At 32.2% G+C, this 17,783-nt stretch overlaps 2 protein-coding genes across 2 annotated transcripts; both read right to left on the bottom strand.

The window, feature by feature from the left end:
* Positions 1 to 1,475: 1,475 nt before the first annotated feature.
* Positions 1,476 to 6,471, bottom strand: LOC131928285 (galectin-3-like). The gene is made up of 4 exons (XM_059284273.1): positions 6,466 to 6,471; positions 5,538 to 5,617; positions 2,629 to 2,869; positions 1,476 to 1,811 (listed from the first exon to the last, which is right to left on the bottom strand). The coding sequence occupies exons 2-4, from the start codon at positions 5,576 to 5,578 to the stop codon at positions 1,704 to 1,706; spliced, it is 390 nt and encodes a 129-aa protein (XP_059140256.1). The 5' UTR covers positions 5,579 to 5,617; positions 6,466 to 6,471; the 3' UTR covers positions 1,476 to 1,703.
* Positions 6,472 to 6,697: 226 nt separating this feature from the next.
* On the bottom strand, positions 6,698 to 16,766 carry LOC131928283 (32 kDa beta-galactoside-binding lectin lec-3-like). The gene is made up of 4 exons (XM_059284272.1): positions 16,682 to 16,766; positions 12,169 to 12,260; positions 7,104 to 7,308; positions 6,698 to 7,015 (listed from the first exon to the last, which is right to left on the bottom strand). Exons 1-4 carry the CDS (start codon positions 16,760 to 16,762, stop codon positions 6,884 to 6,886), a joined length of 510 nt encoding a protein of 169 aa, XP_059140255.1. The 5' UTR covers positions 16,763 to 16,766; the 3' UTR covers positions 6,698 to 6,883.
* Between the last annotated feature and the right edge of the window lie 1,017 nt (positions 16,767 to 17,783).

The following is a 17,783-nucleotide window of genomic DNA, read 5'->3' as shown; positions in this document are numbered from 1 at the left end:
CCCCAAAGTTTCATGGTACAGAGTATAGGGGACTTATTTTAATCAACCAAAATTTATAAATGCAGATTTATCAAAATTTCGGCGTTTTGTGCGTAATCGAGTCGGAAAAACTAAGAAACTCTGTCCGTATGTTTTTGTGTGTGTATGTGTGTCTGTCTGTATGTCAACATGATAACTTGAGTACCTTTACAGCTAGGTTGATAAAATTTCATATATATGTATTGTATCAATTTTGTAGTTCTGTGTCAACTTTTCAGCGATTTCCGATAAATTGAAGTGGAACTTATTCTACTTTTAGTTTTCCAAAAGCCTGTAACTTAAGTACTGATTAACGATAGATAGATAAACGAAATTTGACATATAAGTAAAATATCTGATTCTCTGCCTTCTTTTTAGTTTTGAGTAATTTCCGTTGGCCGGATTTATAATTTACCCGATTAAAATAAGTCCCCTATACTCCGTATGAGATGAAGTACTGAGGTGTAAAACTGTGAAAACTGTCAAAATTTCATGTGATTTTTGTGCACGATTACAATACTTCCTCTATACTATGTAGGCCTATGTAAGAAAGTAAAAATGGATAAAATACGTTTTAATAACAAGCTTTTATATGATAGTGTACTACAAAGGAGACGAAGAAAAAAGATTTTCTGTAAATATATAATAACTAGATAAATGGGACTAGTTTGATAGCGTTGTCTTTTTCTCTTAACTGAAACCAAAACCAAAATCACCAATCAACTTCAAATTTTATCGGACACGAAACATGTCGTTGAATCGGCATTTAAGCGAGATTTCACCTTGATCTACATGTAGTTACTGCACATTCATACTAAATTTAGTCATAATCAAACACCTAAAACTTGCACTTTAGCTCGCATTTAGGACGTCTATAGCCCACTATAACGAAATAGAATGTATATAGAATATATACTTTTACCAGTGTCAGTCCCCCTCCCCGTAAAATTGAGTCCACCTCCACCTCCCTCCCCAAAAAATATTTTTTCAAGTGCCCTCCTCCGCCCGGGTACAAAAAGAAGTCTGAAAGAAACACCGGTCGCATTTGTAGATCATACAGATGAAAGGTAGACCTACTCAATCATGCAGATAGTGTTTCTTTCAAAAAATATTTCAGGGGGGGGGGGGGCACTTGAGGTTTTTTTTTGGGGAAGGGGGCGGATTAAATTATCTGGGTAAGGGTGCCGTCATTATATAAATTGTGACTACATGTCCATTATAGCATAATAAATTTCCACAAAATGGGACAAATATAAAGTGTGTTGGCATAAATAATTTGTATTTGCGTTATTTTTTCTGTTAGCACAGATTTTCTTTTGCGCATTTTTTTTTTGGGATTGGTGGGGGGGGGGTGGGGGGTAAGGGGTTTTAAATAAAAACATACTTGATTAACAAATAAAAAATATTTGAAAAAAAACAACAATAAACCAATTAATTTGCTAAATTTTTTTTTATAAATCACTAAGTTTAATAGTATGTCATTCTTGCAATAAATTCAAAACAAATGAAAATTTAATTAAAAGTTACAAAAGTTTTGAGGGTGAAATTAAAAACTGTTTTCAAAGATTAAATATTTTAAAACTAACTTGCTTATTTTTAAAAGTGAATTTAAAAGGCACTTATCGTAATTATTATCAGCTCAACTACTAAATCAATAACCTCTTTGGTAAATGATTTCCTGATGTCTATGTGGTAAGGATTTCGTTGACTTGAACATTTCCCCCGTAACCAAAGTAATTGATCTGATCAATATCATGCTTGTATTTGTACAGGCGTACACCTTTGTGGTCGATCTAAATATAAGAAATTGCATAAACTGAGACAAAAATATCAGTGTGTGCGGCTTAATTCCGTTTAAATAATAAAAACGAAATCACATTAATACTTGCCATCGGTACCAGTTACAAGTGAATTATAGGCCTGTATTTTTTTGCCGAAAAAATTGTATAAATTCCATAGCGTACGTCTTCTTAGTAGATTTATAGATCTAAATCTTATTTGAATGACATAGTTCATTCCTTTATATTCTAAAATTGGAAGATGTGGGAAGTGCATCTTAGTGAAGATGACGTCATTAGTATTGTGCATCATTTTCGACATTCGATTTCTAATTCTATTTTTATCGTATAATCAATGACGCCATTAGTGTTGTGTCATTTTCGTAGTTTAAACTTTTTATCAACATTGTTTGATCATGATATATTTCTCATTGTTTCATGTGCCGCCCTTGTTTTTGCCAGTGTTTGCTTTTGTGCTGTTTGTATGTTCTCTAGAGATTTTTTTTGTCAGAACTATAAACACTTTTCCGGTTGAATAATTAAATATGTGTTTCTACATTCGAATATGCCCTTACGCTTATTTTTCTTCTTTCAACTAATTTTAGTTTATTCATTTAATACATCCAAAATATGATTTGTAACAAATTTCCGTATCTTTAAGTTCTCCATATATTGCTGAAGATACTGATCATGGGCTTATATATATATATATATATATATATATATATATATATATATATATATATATATATATATATATATATATATATATATATATATATATATATATATATATATATATATATATATATATATATATTAGGATACTGACCTCAATATACCCTGGCAGTAATGTAATCTTCAGCTGAAATGGAATATTGACTTCAAATTTGTGATTCTTGAACACTTCTTCCATGCCCCATTCATTATTAGTCTTGTGGTTTATGACAATAGCATTCCCATACTCGTAACCAGTAAATCGGACATCGAAAGCCATAGTTATATCAGGTATGTTGTCCACTGTTGAGTTTTGTGCGTTCAAGCCAGAACTACATGCCAGGAAAATTGTGAACCTGTTTTCAGAATTATCAAAGTCGATTTTTGAGAAACAATAAATATGAATGTTTTTGCATTTTCAAAAAAAAAAAAAAAAAAAAAAATGATACGTTTCACATCGTACTTATGCGTCTGGTTTGAAATAATCTTCCATAGTTAAAGAATAATTTATTAAAACCTAAAAAAACAGAAATTAGTTTCAGCATCAACGAAAGTAAAAAAACCCGCTACACAGAATTGTCAAAATATTTGTATTAAGCTAAAAAAATATTATCTAAAAGAACATTTTACTCTTGTTAAAGTATGTTTATCAAAATTTACAAAACTATAAAAAAAAAGTTTCAGTATCGGAGAAAGAAAAAACAAACAACAATACAGAATTGTGAAATATTTATATTTAACTAAAAAGAATGTTCGAAAGCACATTTTAAATATTAATAAACCGGGAGTGATCTCCCCTAAACTTTCTCGAATATTCTAATATAACACTACGGGGGATGGCAACTCGGGACATAATACAATATTTTTAATCCATTTTTAATTACTTAAACTTGTTATAATAGAATAGAATCTCATTAAAAAAAAGAATTGCACGCCAAGTGAACGCCAAATAAAATGTGCATAATAGTGCGGGATATTATTAGTACTTTACAAATTCACATGCGTTTTTTTTTTTGAGAAATCGGAAACAGCGTAAATTACTTCTTTCGGTCGACGACTCAAAATTTGATAGCAGGCAGAGAATAAGATGTTATACTAACATGTGAAATTTCATTTATCTATCTGAAATAGTACTCAAGTTATAGGCTTTTGAAAAATTCCACGCAAAAAGTACCCCTTCCGGTTATCGGAAATCGCTCAAAAGTTGATAAGGATCTACGATTTTGATAAAATACATATATATGAAATTTCATCAACTTAGCTGTAACAGTACTCAAGTTATAGTGTTTACACACACACACACACACACACACACACACACACACAGACACACAGACACACAGACATACGGACAAGATGCAAAACTAGGTTTTTCCGACCCAGGGAGCCCTAAAACGTCGAGATTTGCAAAAATCTCTATTTTTTTTTGTACGACTGCAAGACTTTCTCTATACTTCGTACTTCGTATATACGAGAAAGTAATAAACCTGGAGTGATCTCCCCTAAACTTTCTCGAATATTCTTATATAACTCAGGATATAGACATGATTTTTAATTACTAAAACTTTTAAAAATAGAATAGAATCTCGTAGAAAATAAATTGCGCACCAAGCGAACGCCAAAACAAAATGTGCATAATAGTGCGGAATATTATTAGTACTTTATAAATTTACATGCGTTTTTTGATAAATCGGAAATGGCGTAAATTACTACTTCCGGTCAACGGAAATTACTCAAAATTTGAAAAAGTACCGGTTATAGGAAATCGCTCAAAAGTTGATCAGGATCTAAGATTTTGATAAGGTACTTATATATGAAATTTCATCAACCTAGCTGTAACGACACTCAAGTTATAGTGTTTACACATACACACACAGACACACACACAGACATACGGACAAGATTGCAAAATTATGTTTTTCCGTATCAGTGAGATGTAAAACGTCGAGATTTGCAAAAATCTCGATTTTCTTTGCACGATTACAAGACTTTCTCTATACTTCGTATATACGAGAAAGTAAAAAAGTAGCTGGTAGAAACTTGTGAACATATTTTAATACAAAAATATGTTATTTCTGAATCAACACCCCTCCCTTAATTAACGTTGGATATCAATTTAAAGATCTACATCCGATTTATTAGAACAATTTCCAAAACCTGCACTCAATCAACAGAACACACACAGAGCAATGAACAAAATATCTGTTTAAAGCATTCGCATTAATTAATTTTTGTAAGCGTTAATCCTCCCCCAATCTTAAAAAAAAAACTTTTATAGACTTTAGAGCCTATGTAAGTCATAAGGAAAAATAAACGTTAAAAATGAAACATATAGCGTTTATTTTAAATGAAATCAAATGTATATGATGAATTAGCGACACTGCTTATTAATCTTTTTTGTTGTGTTCAGTTTCGGGTTTATCTTGTGGTTCCTGTAAAGAGTCCGGTTTCTATAAACTTTCTGTTAAAGTCCAAGTTCCTTGTGGTAAAAGGTTAAGGTTAGAGCCGATGCTAAGTTTGAGGTTAAGCTTTCAGATGTAAAAAAAACAGTAAAGTTTCCCTTTCAAACCTGACGGTCTATGGGGCAAGTGAGGTAGAGTTCACTTGTTTCTGTGACCTCGGCATATGAAGAGATAGTGTGGTCAGCACTATGCCCAGCCGCCGTTCCTTTCCCTAACGTGAGTTAAATACCCATCAGAGTTGGGTGGACTCAGGGACGGTTTACTGACTTGAACCCGAATTCGAACTCGAGACTTACGGGTTAGCAGTCCAGCTCTCTACCGATAGACAACTCCGTCCCACAAGCTTTCAGATGAGGTTAAGGTTAAACTTTCAGCAAAGGTTTAGGTTTGTCAGCATAGTGCTCGTTTTAGTTTTTCCTCAACGGACTAATAACTCTTTTTTTAAATTAATTTTCATCATATACAATTAAGAGAATATTTTATAAGAGTTCCTTAAAGTTGGCTAAAAAAATATAACATTGCCCTTTAAAAGCAAATCATGAAGAAGAAAAAATGCATATACCTTTCTGTGTTTTTAGTTGGGAATCCATTGACGATGATCATTTCTCCAGCTGGGTCTACCTCAAGTTGAACCACCTTTGGCTATTTAATAAGAACTTACTGTTTAGAGTTTGCTAATATTAATATTTTCCAAATCATGTTTTATCGGAAAACTATCATTATTTTCCAGCATTTTTTTCTCAGCATATATATATATATATATATATATATATATATATATATATATATATATATATATATATATATATATATATATACATAATTTTTATGAAAGCCCTTTCAGTTCTAATAACCTTTCTCAACTTTTTTGAAAACCTAAGCGAAGCTAGGCAGTATGCCTAGTTATTTAATAAATAAAAAAGAAGTAGGCTTTTTAGTGTTAAAAAAGTACCAACTGAGTACAACAAAAGTAACGAAAAGTAGGTCAGGAAAATAACATATCTGTGTAATTTGTAAAGCCGATTGTAAGCTTTGGGTGTTTCCAAGATGATTGAAAATCCGCTTATCAAATAGGCTACATAAGAAATGCAGCTTTCCAATTATGTCAAATACAATATGATGACGGATTATAAAACGTTTAGTAGAAATCTTGTAAAATTGAGATGATTTTTTTAATTAACAGGGTCATAAAAATGGTATTTTAAACACAAAAAGGGTTTTCATTCTCCTTCTTCTTCGTTCCTAATTTTTGTTCCAATAAGTCTATTATTTTCATACTATACAATTGAATTAGAAAATAGTTAAATCTGCCCATAAATTCTTATTCGTGCCTTAAAAAAAACATGTATGTATATATATATATATATATATATATATATATATATATATATATATATATATATATATATATATATATATATATATATATATATATATAATCAGAGCTAAATTCTTCTTTTAATAAAAAAAAAGGATTTTGTTCAACTTACCGGGGAACGATACTACAATTGTTGAAATCAATTTAAAAAATCGTGTTAGTGCGTATTTATTAACATACTATAAGACATTATAATAAGATATAACAAAGTTTATTATATAAAAATTGTCGTATATAATATGTAATCTTGCTTTAAAATATAGTATACTTTTTATCGAAAACAATATTTTCTTGGTATACCTTCTTTAGGCGTGTTATACTGTAAAGATTTATGCAGCTGTCATATTTACATTTTGTAACAATAATTTGGAACAACCGTCATTTTTCAAATATTCAGTGACTCCACATTTTTTAGTAATTTTTATATTAATGTATCTATTACTTAAACATTTATATTTAACAGATAACATCAACCATCAAAGTTTCTCGAATGACTCCATTTCTTCTCCACACATAAAGCATACATACACTTATAGACAAACACAACGAACCGAGTAGAAAATCCTCTTGATGTCAACATTACCATCAACATGTATGTAGTGGATTAGATCTTTGGACATTTGGAGCTTAAAATCTCTAAAAAACACGCCGTTGACGGACAGCTAAAAATAAAATTTATTTAAATAATTTCAAAACTTAAAAAAATAATTACTAGAGGCCCATTAATATTTTTTTGCAAAATCTACATACCTTAAACAAATTATTCAATAGAGCTATCTTGAACTCAAAGTCTTTCCCTTGGACAAATGGGATTGTTTCTACTCTATCTTTCTCATCTGACCAAAGTCCGTCCTTTTGGTAGGTTATCCACACATTATTTTGGTTAAAGTCAACGTTAACTTGTAGAGGTATATTCTCTGAACAATATTCATTGTCAGAGAGGCTCACCATAAAGCTGAAAGAAAAATAAACACATTTTCTCTAGCATGAATAAGAAACATTTTAAAAATGTGGTTATAGTGTTATAGCAAAAGCTGTCTACTACAACCAAATACAACATGTAAGCAGGCCAGCCTGGGTGCGAAATGCTAATAAAGAATGAACTAGGCGTAACATTTGACCCCCCAACCCCTCCGCACCCGATGACATATAAATAGAAGAATAATAATCTTTAAATCTTTAAATCTTGATCATATATTTGTTTATGTTCTAATAACACTTTCTACTAAGTCAAGTTTTTAATTCTGTGTCTGTTGTGACATTGAAAGCTTAGTTTAACCAGCAGCTTCCGAATTGCCTGCGTAGTCTCATATAGTTTACTATTGTCATTTTAAAAACTTTTCGGTGGAATTTCATGATCCTGTCCATTGCAAAAATAAAGGAAAGTAAATCAATAGCAAATTAATACTAATAGTTTCGTTGTCTGTGTATGTATCTGTCTGTGTATCTATCTGTCTGACAAGAACGCTATAGAGAAAACACAAGCAAATTAAAAACATGCATAGTTAAACGAAAACGAAATATGACGTCACATTTAGCATATAGTAGAAAATAGTATCAAGCCGGAGAGTGCACACAGTAATATGACGTCATTGATTCTCGAGTAAACATTGAATAAAAAGGCAATTTTGTCTCATCTAAGTGGTTTGCGTGAAGAGTTTCTTTCATACAATTCTTCGGGTAGGGGTGAAGCCCCACCCCCGCGTAAGAACGTCTGAGCCCCCCCCCCCCCTCCCAAACTCAAAAGAAATTTCTTCATAGATACTCTATAGTAAAATTACCGCCTAATTAATGTGTCTAATCTAAAAATTAGTTTGCTTGCAGTTTATTTCATTCAATTCTTCGGGTAGTGGCTAAGCGCGACACCAGTGTTTCTTTCAGACTTTTTCCTCCCCGGAGGGGGGGGGGGCTTTTTCTAATCTAAAAAGTGTTTAGCGTGCACAGTTTTTTTTCATGCATCTCTTCCGGTAGGGGCGAAGACCCGCAGAGGTTCTTCCTTTAGTTTGTATGATCTACAAATGCGACCAGTGTTTCTTTCAGACTTTTTCCTCCCCAGCGAGGGGTGGGGTTACTTGAATTTTTTGGGGGGCGGGGGTAGAATTTCCTGGGAGGGGCGGACACTGGAAAAAGTATATAATTATATTTCGTTGAATGGGACGGTAGACATGTTTTGGGGTGTGTGTGGAGGGGGGGGGGGGGTTGAGCCCCCTCCTCCCAAGTAGAGTTGCCTAAAAGAAACTCTTAATGCGACATTCGTCATGAATGAGATTAGGTGCATGGTTTAGGGATATGCCTATGACTAGATTTTGTATAAATTAAAGTACCGATTCTGGATAAAAATCCGTTTTCAATGTCATTTTTCGTTTTCGGTTAAATTGAATTAAGGTGGTGATTTTAGTTTTGGTTTTAGTTTAGAGAAAATAGACAGCACTATCAACCTAGCGCCCATTGTATCCTTCCTCAACGGGCCTTTTTTCTCGTCTATAATAATAGTTTCGCTGTCTGTCTATCTATCTATCTATGTATCTATCTATCTATCTATGTATCTGACAAGAACGCTATAGAGAAAATACAAGCAAAATAAAAACTTTCATAGTAAAACGAAAACGAAACATGACGTCACATTGAGCATATAGTAGAAAATAGTATCAAGCCGGAAAGTGCACACAGTAATCTGACGTCATTAATTCTAGAGTAAACATTGAATTTTAAAAAAAGCCAATTTTGTCTAATCTTAAAAGTGGTTTGCTTGCAGAGTTTCTTTCAAGCAATTATTCGGTTAGGGACGAAGCCCCAGCCCCACCCCCCCCCCCTAAACAACGTTTAAGCCGCCCGCCCCCCCCCCCCTCAAAAGAAATGACGTAATCGAAACTCTATAATAAATAACCGGGAGTGATCTCCCCTAAACTTTCTCGAATATTCTTATATAAAATAACAGGGGATGGGAACTCGGGCTATAGACATGATTTTTAATCCATTTTAAATACTTAAAGTTTTAAAAATAGAATAAAATCTCGTAGACAAATTAATTACACACCAAGTGAACGCCAAATAAAAAAGCGCATAATGGTGCGCAATATTATTATTACTTTTAAAATTTACATTAGTTTTTTGAGAAATCGGAAGTAGCGTAAAGTACTTTTAATAAATTTAATAGAAGGTAGAGAATTAGATCTTTTACTTACGTATGAAATTTCATTTATCTATCTGAAATAGTACTCAAGTTATAGGCTTTTGAAAAATTCAAAGTAGGAAAAGTACCACTTCCGGTTATCGGAAATCGCTCAAAAGTTGATACGGATCTACGATTTTGATAAAATACTTATATATGAAATTTCATCAACCTAGCTGTAACGGTACTCAAGTTATCGTGTTTACACACGGACAGACAGACACACAGACAGACACACAGACAGACACACAGACATACGGACAAGATTGCAAAATTATGTTTTTCCGTATCAGTGAGGTGTGAAACGTCGAGATTTGTAAAAATCTCGATTTTTTTTTTTTGCACGATTACAAGACTTTCTCTATACTTCGTATATACGAGAAGGTAAAAACACAGACAATACGGCCTAATTAATGAGTCTAATGTTATAAGTGTTTTGCGTGAAGAGTTTCTCTTCTGGTAGGGGCAAAGCCCCTTTTACCCCCCCCCCCCCCCCCCACGGTAGAACGTCTATTCCCCCCCCCCCCCACCGACGGTAGAACGTCTAATTCCCCCTCCCCCTCCCAAAAAGGCATAATATAATTCATAGAGAAAATATATTCTTTTACCAGTGTCTTCCTTCCCCGACCCGTCGAAATTTATTCGCCCATGCAAAAATTCAAGTGCCCCCCCCCCCGGAAAAAGCCTGAAACGAACACTGTCTGCTCTACCTTTAGTTTGTATGAGCTACAAATGCGACCAGTGTTTCTTTCACAGTTATTCCTCCCCAGAAGGGGGAGGGGTTCTTGAAATATTCGGGGGTGAGGGTGGACTAAATTTTTTGGAAGGGGTTGGACACAGGTAAAAATATGTTTTTTTTAAAATAAAAAGTATTTTTCGTTGAATGGGACGGTAGACGTGCTTTATAGTGTGTGTGGGGGAGGGGGGGTGCTTGGGGCAGAGCCCCCCCCCCACCTAAATGCGACTTTATTCGTGTTTGAGATTAGGTGAAAGGTTTAAGGATTTAACTTCGACTGTGTTTAGTATCAATGTGCAGTAACTGCAGTAAAATGCAGATTCTGGATAAAAATCCATTTTCAATGATATTTTTCGTTTCCGGTAAAATTTGAAGTTTAGGTGGTGATTTTTTTTAAATTTCGAGTTAAATAAAAAAGACACCACTATCAGCCTAGCGCCCGTTGTATCTCTCCGTCAACGGGCCATTTATCTTGTTTGAAAGATTTTTTTAATCTTTTCAAATTTACTGTGGCGTGAATTCTTAATAAAACCCCACAATATTTTAGCAGCTTTTAAAAGAACCTAATCTAGTTTTTAAGCTTTCGTAACATGTTTAAATGCTTCTTGTAGACGATAAAGATGAGGAATAAAGCTTCAATTACCCTAATATCGAGGCAGTGGGATCATGTATTACACACCAATATATATATATATATATATATATATATATATATATATATATATATATATATATATATATATATATATATATATATATATATATATATATAAGTTGAATTTGTTGATATATTAACTGGCAAAACGTATATGTTAATCATATTCAAACGTTAAGAGGGGTAGGAAGAAGGCATTGTTAATGAAATAGAAACGTAGACATAAAGTATTATATCAATGTCAAAGCTAGACACAGGTTTTCACACGTTAACATAGCTAATAAGAGACATTTAAATGATGAAAAATCCGGCACTTAGTATTTCGCACTCGACATTAGCTTTTGGCTGATAATACTAGAGGTCGTTAGGGAAATTAAATTTATTCTCGTTTAATAGAGAACACTTTGGGGCCTTCTGAAAATAGGACTCCGGGTTGCAGCACTGTCATGTAAAGTACCATTTGCTTCCGGAATGTTGATTTTACATACCGTTTCAGAACGCTCCCCCCCCCCCCCCCACCACCACTTTAAAGGAAAAAGACGAAAAGAAAGTGAAATAAAAACAATAATAGGCATGAAAAAATCTATGTAATCATACTAACTTTAAAAAAAAAACTTGCAAAAAAATATGGCAAGCGATAAAATTATAGTTACATTGTAAAAATTAAAGCTGTTTTGGGAACCATAGATTACACTCATTTTTATATTTTTGTATCGAATATAGGCAAATGAAAATCCGTTTAGAATTATTTTATGAATTCAAATATTTTCAAAAACTGCCATCAACCTCTCCTTGAAGTCTACCGGAATGGACAGGGAGAGTAAAACAATAAAAGTTAAAACAATTATTTTCAATGATACAATACACAATTGTGATCTATGCTAAATGGCGTTGAATTGTAATTATAACAATAAAGCATCCCCAATCACCACAACACCCTGACTCTACTAATTCAAATTAAAAATAAGAATGTTTGCCAAATTACTATTAGATCTATATCATTAGTAATCATTTCTTTGACCATTTCTAGCCTTAATGAAACCGGAAGTAATTTCGTACTTATTACACAAATGTTATAAAATAACAATTTTGGTTGAAAAATATATTTTTTGGCAACACAAATTTGGAACCATTTGGAACCAGCTTTTTAAGTCTATTGTTGACAATTTCAGAACAAAGATGATTAAATTAACTAGTCTTCGTTGCTACTGAGTACCTTTATCAGTTTTTAGATATTAAATATTTTGCTTACTTTTGGGAAGTCTGAGGAATGAAGGATTCAACAATAATGGTCTTCTGGTCATCTATCGGGTACTTAATTTTCTCAGAGTATGATAGCATCAACTGGAAAAATAAATAAAATTTATATTAGAGGAAACATGTATGGGGCATTTTTATGTTTACATTTGTTTACGTCCATATTTATGTTCATGTTTACTTTCTCGTATATACGAAGTATAGAGAAAGTCTTGTAATCGTGCAAAAAAAAAATCGAGATTTTTACAAATCTCGATGTTTTACACCTCACTGATACGGAAAAAACATAATTTTGCAATCTTGTCCGTATGTCTGTGTGTGTGTGTGTGTGTCTGTGTGTGTGTGTGTGTGTGTGTGTGTGTGTGTGTGTGTGTGTGTGTGTGTGTGTGTGTAAACACGATAACTTGAGTACCGTTACAGCTAGGTTGATGAAATTTTATATATATATAAGTATTTTATCAACATCGTAGATAACTGGAAGTGGCACTTTTTCTACTTTGAATTTTTCACAAGCCTTTAACTTGAGTACTATTTCAGATAGATAAATGAAATTTCACATGTAAATGAAAGATCTAATTCTCTACCTTCTGTCAAATTTTGAGTAATTTCCGTTGACCGAAAGTACTAATTTACGCTATTTCCGATTTCTCTAAAAACGCATGTAAATGTATAAAGTAGTAATAATATTGCGCACTGTTATGCACATTTCATATGGCGTTCACTTGGTGTGCAATTCTTTTTTCTACGAGATTTTATTCTATTTTAAAAACTTTAAGTATTTAATATGGAGTTCCCATCCCCTGCTGTTTTATATAAGAACTAGCCATCGGTAGGCCTACACGTTTCACGTGAAATATAGGCCTATAAATTTTAAAACATTGAACTTGTTTGAGAAAAATAATATATAAAATAGTTATTGGTCAAAACGCAATGTGCATTACCACACGCTGAGCGATATTAGTGACAAAGCAAAGAAATAACTAATTAGCTAAAAAAATTCGACACATTTAACATAACACAGGCACACACTGATTAAGTGACTTAAATGATTCCGTTAAAACTCGGCTATTCCATAGTATTCTTCTTGTTTTTTTCCATGGTATTCTTCTTGTTTTTAAAGTGTTTTATTTTTATTAGGTTTTTATGTATAGATCTATAGATTTAAATGTAATAGTTCATTTCTTCATCGGTAACCATACCTTATTAAATGCACTCGCTGATTAAGAGACTTAAAATTAAGAGACTTAAAAGATTTATTTAAAAACCCGGCTGTTCAATTGTAGTTATCCAGATCTTAACGCCTACGCCTAGTTTTTCCGTAGATCTAATCTAGATCTAGAATCGAGATCTAGATCTATATCTAGAATCCAATTAGATAAAGTAAAAACTTATAAAAGTTTAGGGCGAGAAAATCATTTCATAGCGTACGTAGCTCTAAATCACATTTGAATGAAATAGTTCATTTCTTTATTTTATTCTAAACTCGGACGATGACGTCATTAGTTTTGTGCTCTTTTTTAGTGTAAACATTAAGTGACGTCATTGTTAAAAGCGCTCTTGTCCCAACTATAAACACTTTTCCAGTTGCACAATTAAAATTGTTTTTCTACATTCGAATACGCCTTTATTTTTTTATTTTTCATCTTTAAATAAAATGTTGGTTATACATTTAAAACATCTACCATATTATTTTCAACAAAATTCCGTATCAAGTTCTCCATATATCGCTGAAGATTCTGATGTGATATCCGGCGAAAATATTTTGCGGACAGAGAGAGAGAAGTGCGCATATGGGCTTTTATATATTAGGATATTCGAGAAAGTTTATGGGAGATCACTCCCGGTTTATTAGTTCAAGATCAAGCTCGTGTTTCTAATTATACAAAGTGGTTTGTTTCATTTGGCGTCACCGTATGTTAAGTCAAACTGTTATCCAGTTATTTGTTTTATATATATATATATATATATATATATATATATATATATATATATATATATATATATATATATATACATTTAAATAACCCTAATAATAGTTTAACTATTCTGTCACTCTGTCTGTCACTCTATCTTTCACTGTATATGTTGGGAACGCTATACTATCCAAGCAAAGTAAAAACTTTTACAGTGAGACGAAAAACGAAACGTGACGTCACAGGGAACATACAGTAGGAAATATTCTAAATCTGGAAAAGTGCACACTATAATATGGCGTCATTGATTCTAGAGTAAACATAGAATTAAAAAGCCATTGCCCAAAAAATACATAATAATAAGACGTCATCGATACTTGATAATAGGACACAAACATTACCACCTCATTTATTTCTCTAATCTTAAACGAGGTCAGCGTGCAGAGTTTAGGGGCATGACTACGACTATATTTAGTATCAATGTGTAGTAACTACGCATAGATCAAGCTTAAATCCGGTCAAAATGCCGATTCTGGATAAAAATCGTTTCCGGTTTAATTCGAAGTTGAGGTGGTGATTTTGGTTTTGTTTTCGGTTTAGAAAAAAAGACAACACTGTCAACCTAGCGGCCGTTGTATTTTTCCCTCAACGGGCCATTTATATATATATATATATATATATATATATATATATATATATATATATATATATATATATATATATATATATATATATATTAATATCACACGTACATTTGTAACTTTTTGTCGGATGGCGCTAATTTGTGCAAACATAATATTAATGCACCTATAGAAAGCATTTATGCGCCTAACTCTAACAGTTATTAATGCAGGTGAAAAAAATCATTGCATTTGTAGTAAATAATTAAATTTGGGGTCACTCCCTACTCCCTCAGGTGTGGTTTGATGTGTCAGTTACTACAATTCCCAGAAAAACCTTTTACTTCGGCAAATTCTCAATGTTTAGTTAGTGAGTCCCCCCCCCCCCCCCCGCCCCCCATCCTTCACCCGGTGATTGCTTTAAACTACCTACATGATCATATCAAATAAATAAATGATTAATTAGTGAAAAAGTATTTTAATAGGGAAATTGACAAATCCCGACAAGGGTGGTGGTGGTGGGGGGGGGGGGGTTGACACCATAACGTAAACCTGCTAACGATAAAGAAAACATTACAACATCCATCTGTATTTATTACTGACTATGGATGAAAAGTGTGGGCCATTTTATTATCTACTGGATACCTTTACTAATATTTAGAAAGAGACCGACGCTTTTCTTTATAGTTATTTAAATAGTAATGTATTATTCCGTATTTAAAGAAAATAATTTATTTTCTACTTTTTAGTGCAATTTTACATAAAAGTTTGTTATGAAGACGTTTTTTAAGGTGGGTTTTTTTCTTCACTATAATATTGTACTTTCTCTTATACAGGGTATAGAGGAAATATTGTCATCGTACACAAAAATCACATGAAATTTGGACACTTTTCGTCGTTTTACACCTCAGTACTTCATCACATAAGGAGCATAGGGGACTTTTTTAATCGGGCAAAAATAATAAATGCAGATTGATAAAAATTTTGGCGATCTACGCGTAATTGAGTCGGGAAAACTGGGCTTTGCAGTTCTGTCGTATGTCTGAGTGTGTGTGTATGTGTGTCTGTAACACGATAACTTGAGTACCGTTATAGCTAGGTTGATGAAAATTTATGTACATGTATTATATCAAATTTGTAGTTTTGTATCAAATTTTTCAGCGAATTGGAACTTATTCTACTTTCAATATTACAAAAGCCTATAACTATATAAAATAAACCAGGAGTAATCTCCCCTAAACTTTGTCGAATATTCTTATATAACACTACGTGGGATGGCAACTCGGAATATAGACATTATTTTTAATTACTTAAACTTTTAAAAATTTCATAAAAAACGTTTTAATAGCAAGCTTTTATGTATTAATGCACTAAGAAGTAGAAAATAAATTATAGACTACTATTTAAATAACTATAAAGAAAAGCGTGGGTCACTTTAGTATCTATTGGATACCTTTATTAATGTTTAGGAAGAGATCCACGCTTTTCTTTATAGTTATTTAAATAGTAGTGTATAATTTATTTTCTACTTTTTAGTGCATCAATACATAAAAGATTGCTATTAAAACGTTTTTTATGAAATTTTTGTTTAGTGCATTACATGTTTTTATTTACAATAGAGTTTCATGACTCAAAACCATTGCGCGCCAACTGAACGTGATGGCGCAGCTATTGAACGTGGTGACGTGTGGTTGGATAGACATGCCTACTAATTATATATATATATATATATATATATATATATATATATATATATATATATATATATATATATATATATATATATATATATATATATATAATGTGATTATATAACTGTACTTAAATAATATTAGCGAATTTGTTTATTAGCAAATTTTAAAAACTTTTTGATTAAATATTATCAAATATTTAAATTTTTTCTTTACGTCAGTGTATTTAAATTTAAGCTGAAGATAGATTTATTCCTATAAGCCCTACCTGTGAAATGACTTACTTCGAGTTCGCAGTTTACAGACATCAGGTTCAACAAGAAACCCATCAACGTCAGTTCTAACGCCAGCATGTTGCTGCTCATCACAATCTCTAAAGATAAACCATGACAGCTCAACAATTATATATAGCAACAAAACCAGCTCAAGTAACATGTTATAGCAACATTAACAGATCAACAAATATATTACAAACAGGGGCGGATTCAGCTGAAATTTTTTGTGGGCCCCTACATTTATATATATATATATATATATATATATATATATATATATATATATATATATATATATATATATATATATATATATATATATATATATATTATCTAGAGAGTTAATACATGCTAAGCTCCTGTGTCATTTGTGTTTCTATACAACTGAATGTTGGAGATACGTACAAACATTTGAATAAACGAACGGGTCCGCATCCACCAGGGAACGAAGATAGGAATTGATCTATATATATAACACATGTCATTCAAACAGACGACAAATGATTGTTTGAAAAGTCCTAGTGTGGCCGACAGAAGATATTTTAAAAAATCAGAAAATATCTTAAACTACCCAACGTTGAACAATCATGAAGATTTACAGGATATTTAAACGCTAGCAATAGATCGCGTTGACTGACAAAAGTTCAATTAGTCTAGAGATGCTGCTATCTAATCGTTTACTGACACACAAAATTGTTTAGGTGGGTTTGTTTGGAATGAAATTAAAAGATATTCGGCTTAAATAAAAAAACATATAGAGGAGAATCATATTCAATTACAACTTTCATCACTTAAGCAGTACAAATGCAGGAGAACCTAGTTACACACCTGATATTGCAACCACAGTACCTTTAAAATCGTGCTTGATTATGTTGTAATGTATCTTAAAAAGGCATAGCTGTACCTGTGGCGGAACTAGAAAAAAAGGGCCACCCCGCAAAAGAAACTTTAATATATATATATATATATATATATATATATATATATATATATATATAATTTTGCCGACAACAGCGTGTGTTTGATTGTAGGAGAAAGAGGACTCGGCTTTCACAATGGTTTAAAAACGAAGGGAGAAAGAATATACAAGAGCGTGGAATATATAATAAAA

Source organism: Physella acuta, unplaced genomic scaffold, assembly GCF_028476545.2.
Source record: "Physella acuta isolate Inbredline_101_S28 unplaced genomic scaffold, ASM2847654v3 ptg001480l, whole genome shotgun sequence".
NCBI lineage: Eukaryota > Metazoa > Mollusca > Gastropoda > Physidae > Physella > Physella acuta.
The sequence above is the reverse complement of the archived record's forward strand: the minus strand, read 5'-3'. Positions and strand labels throughout refer to the sequence as shown.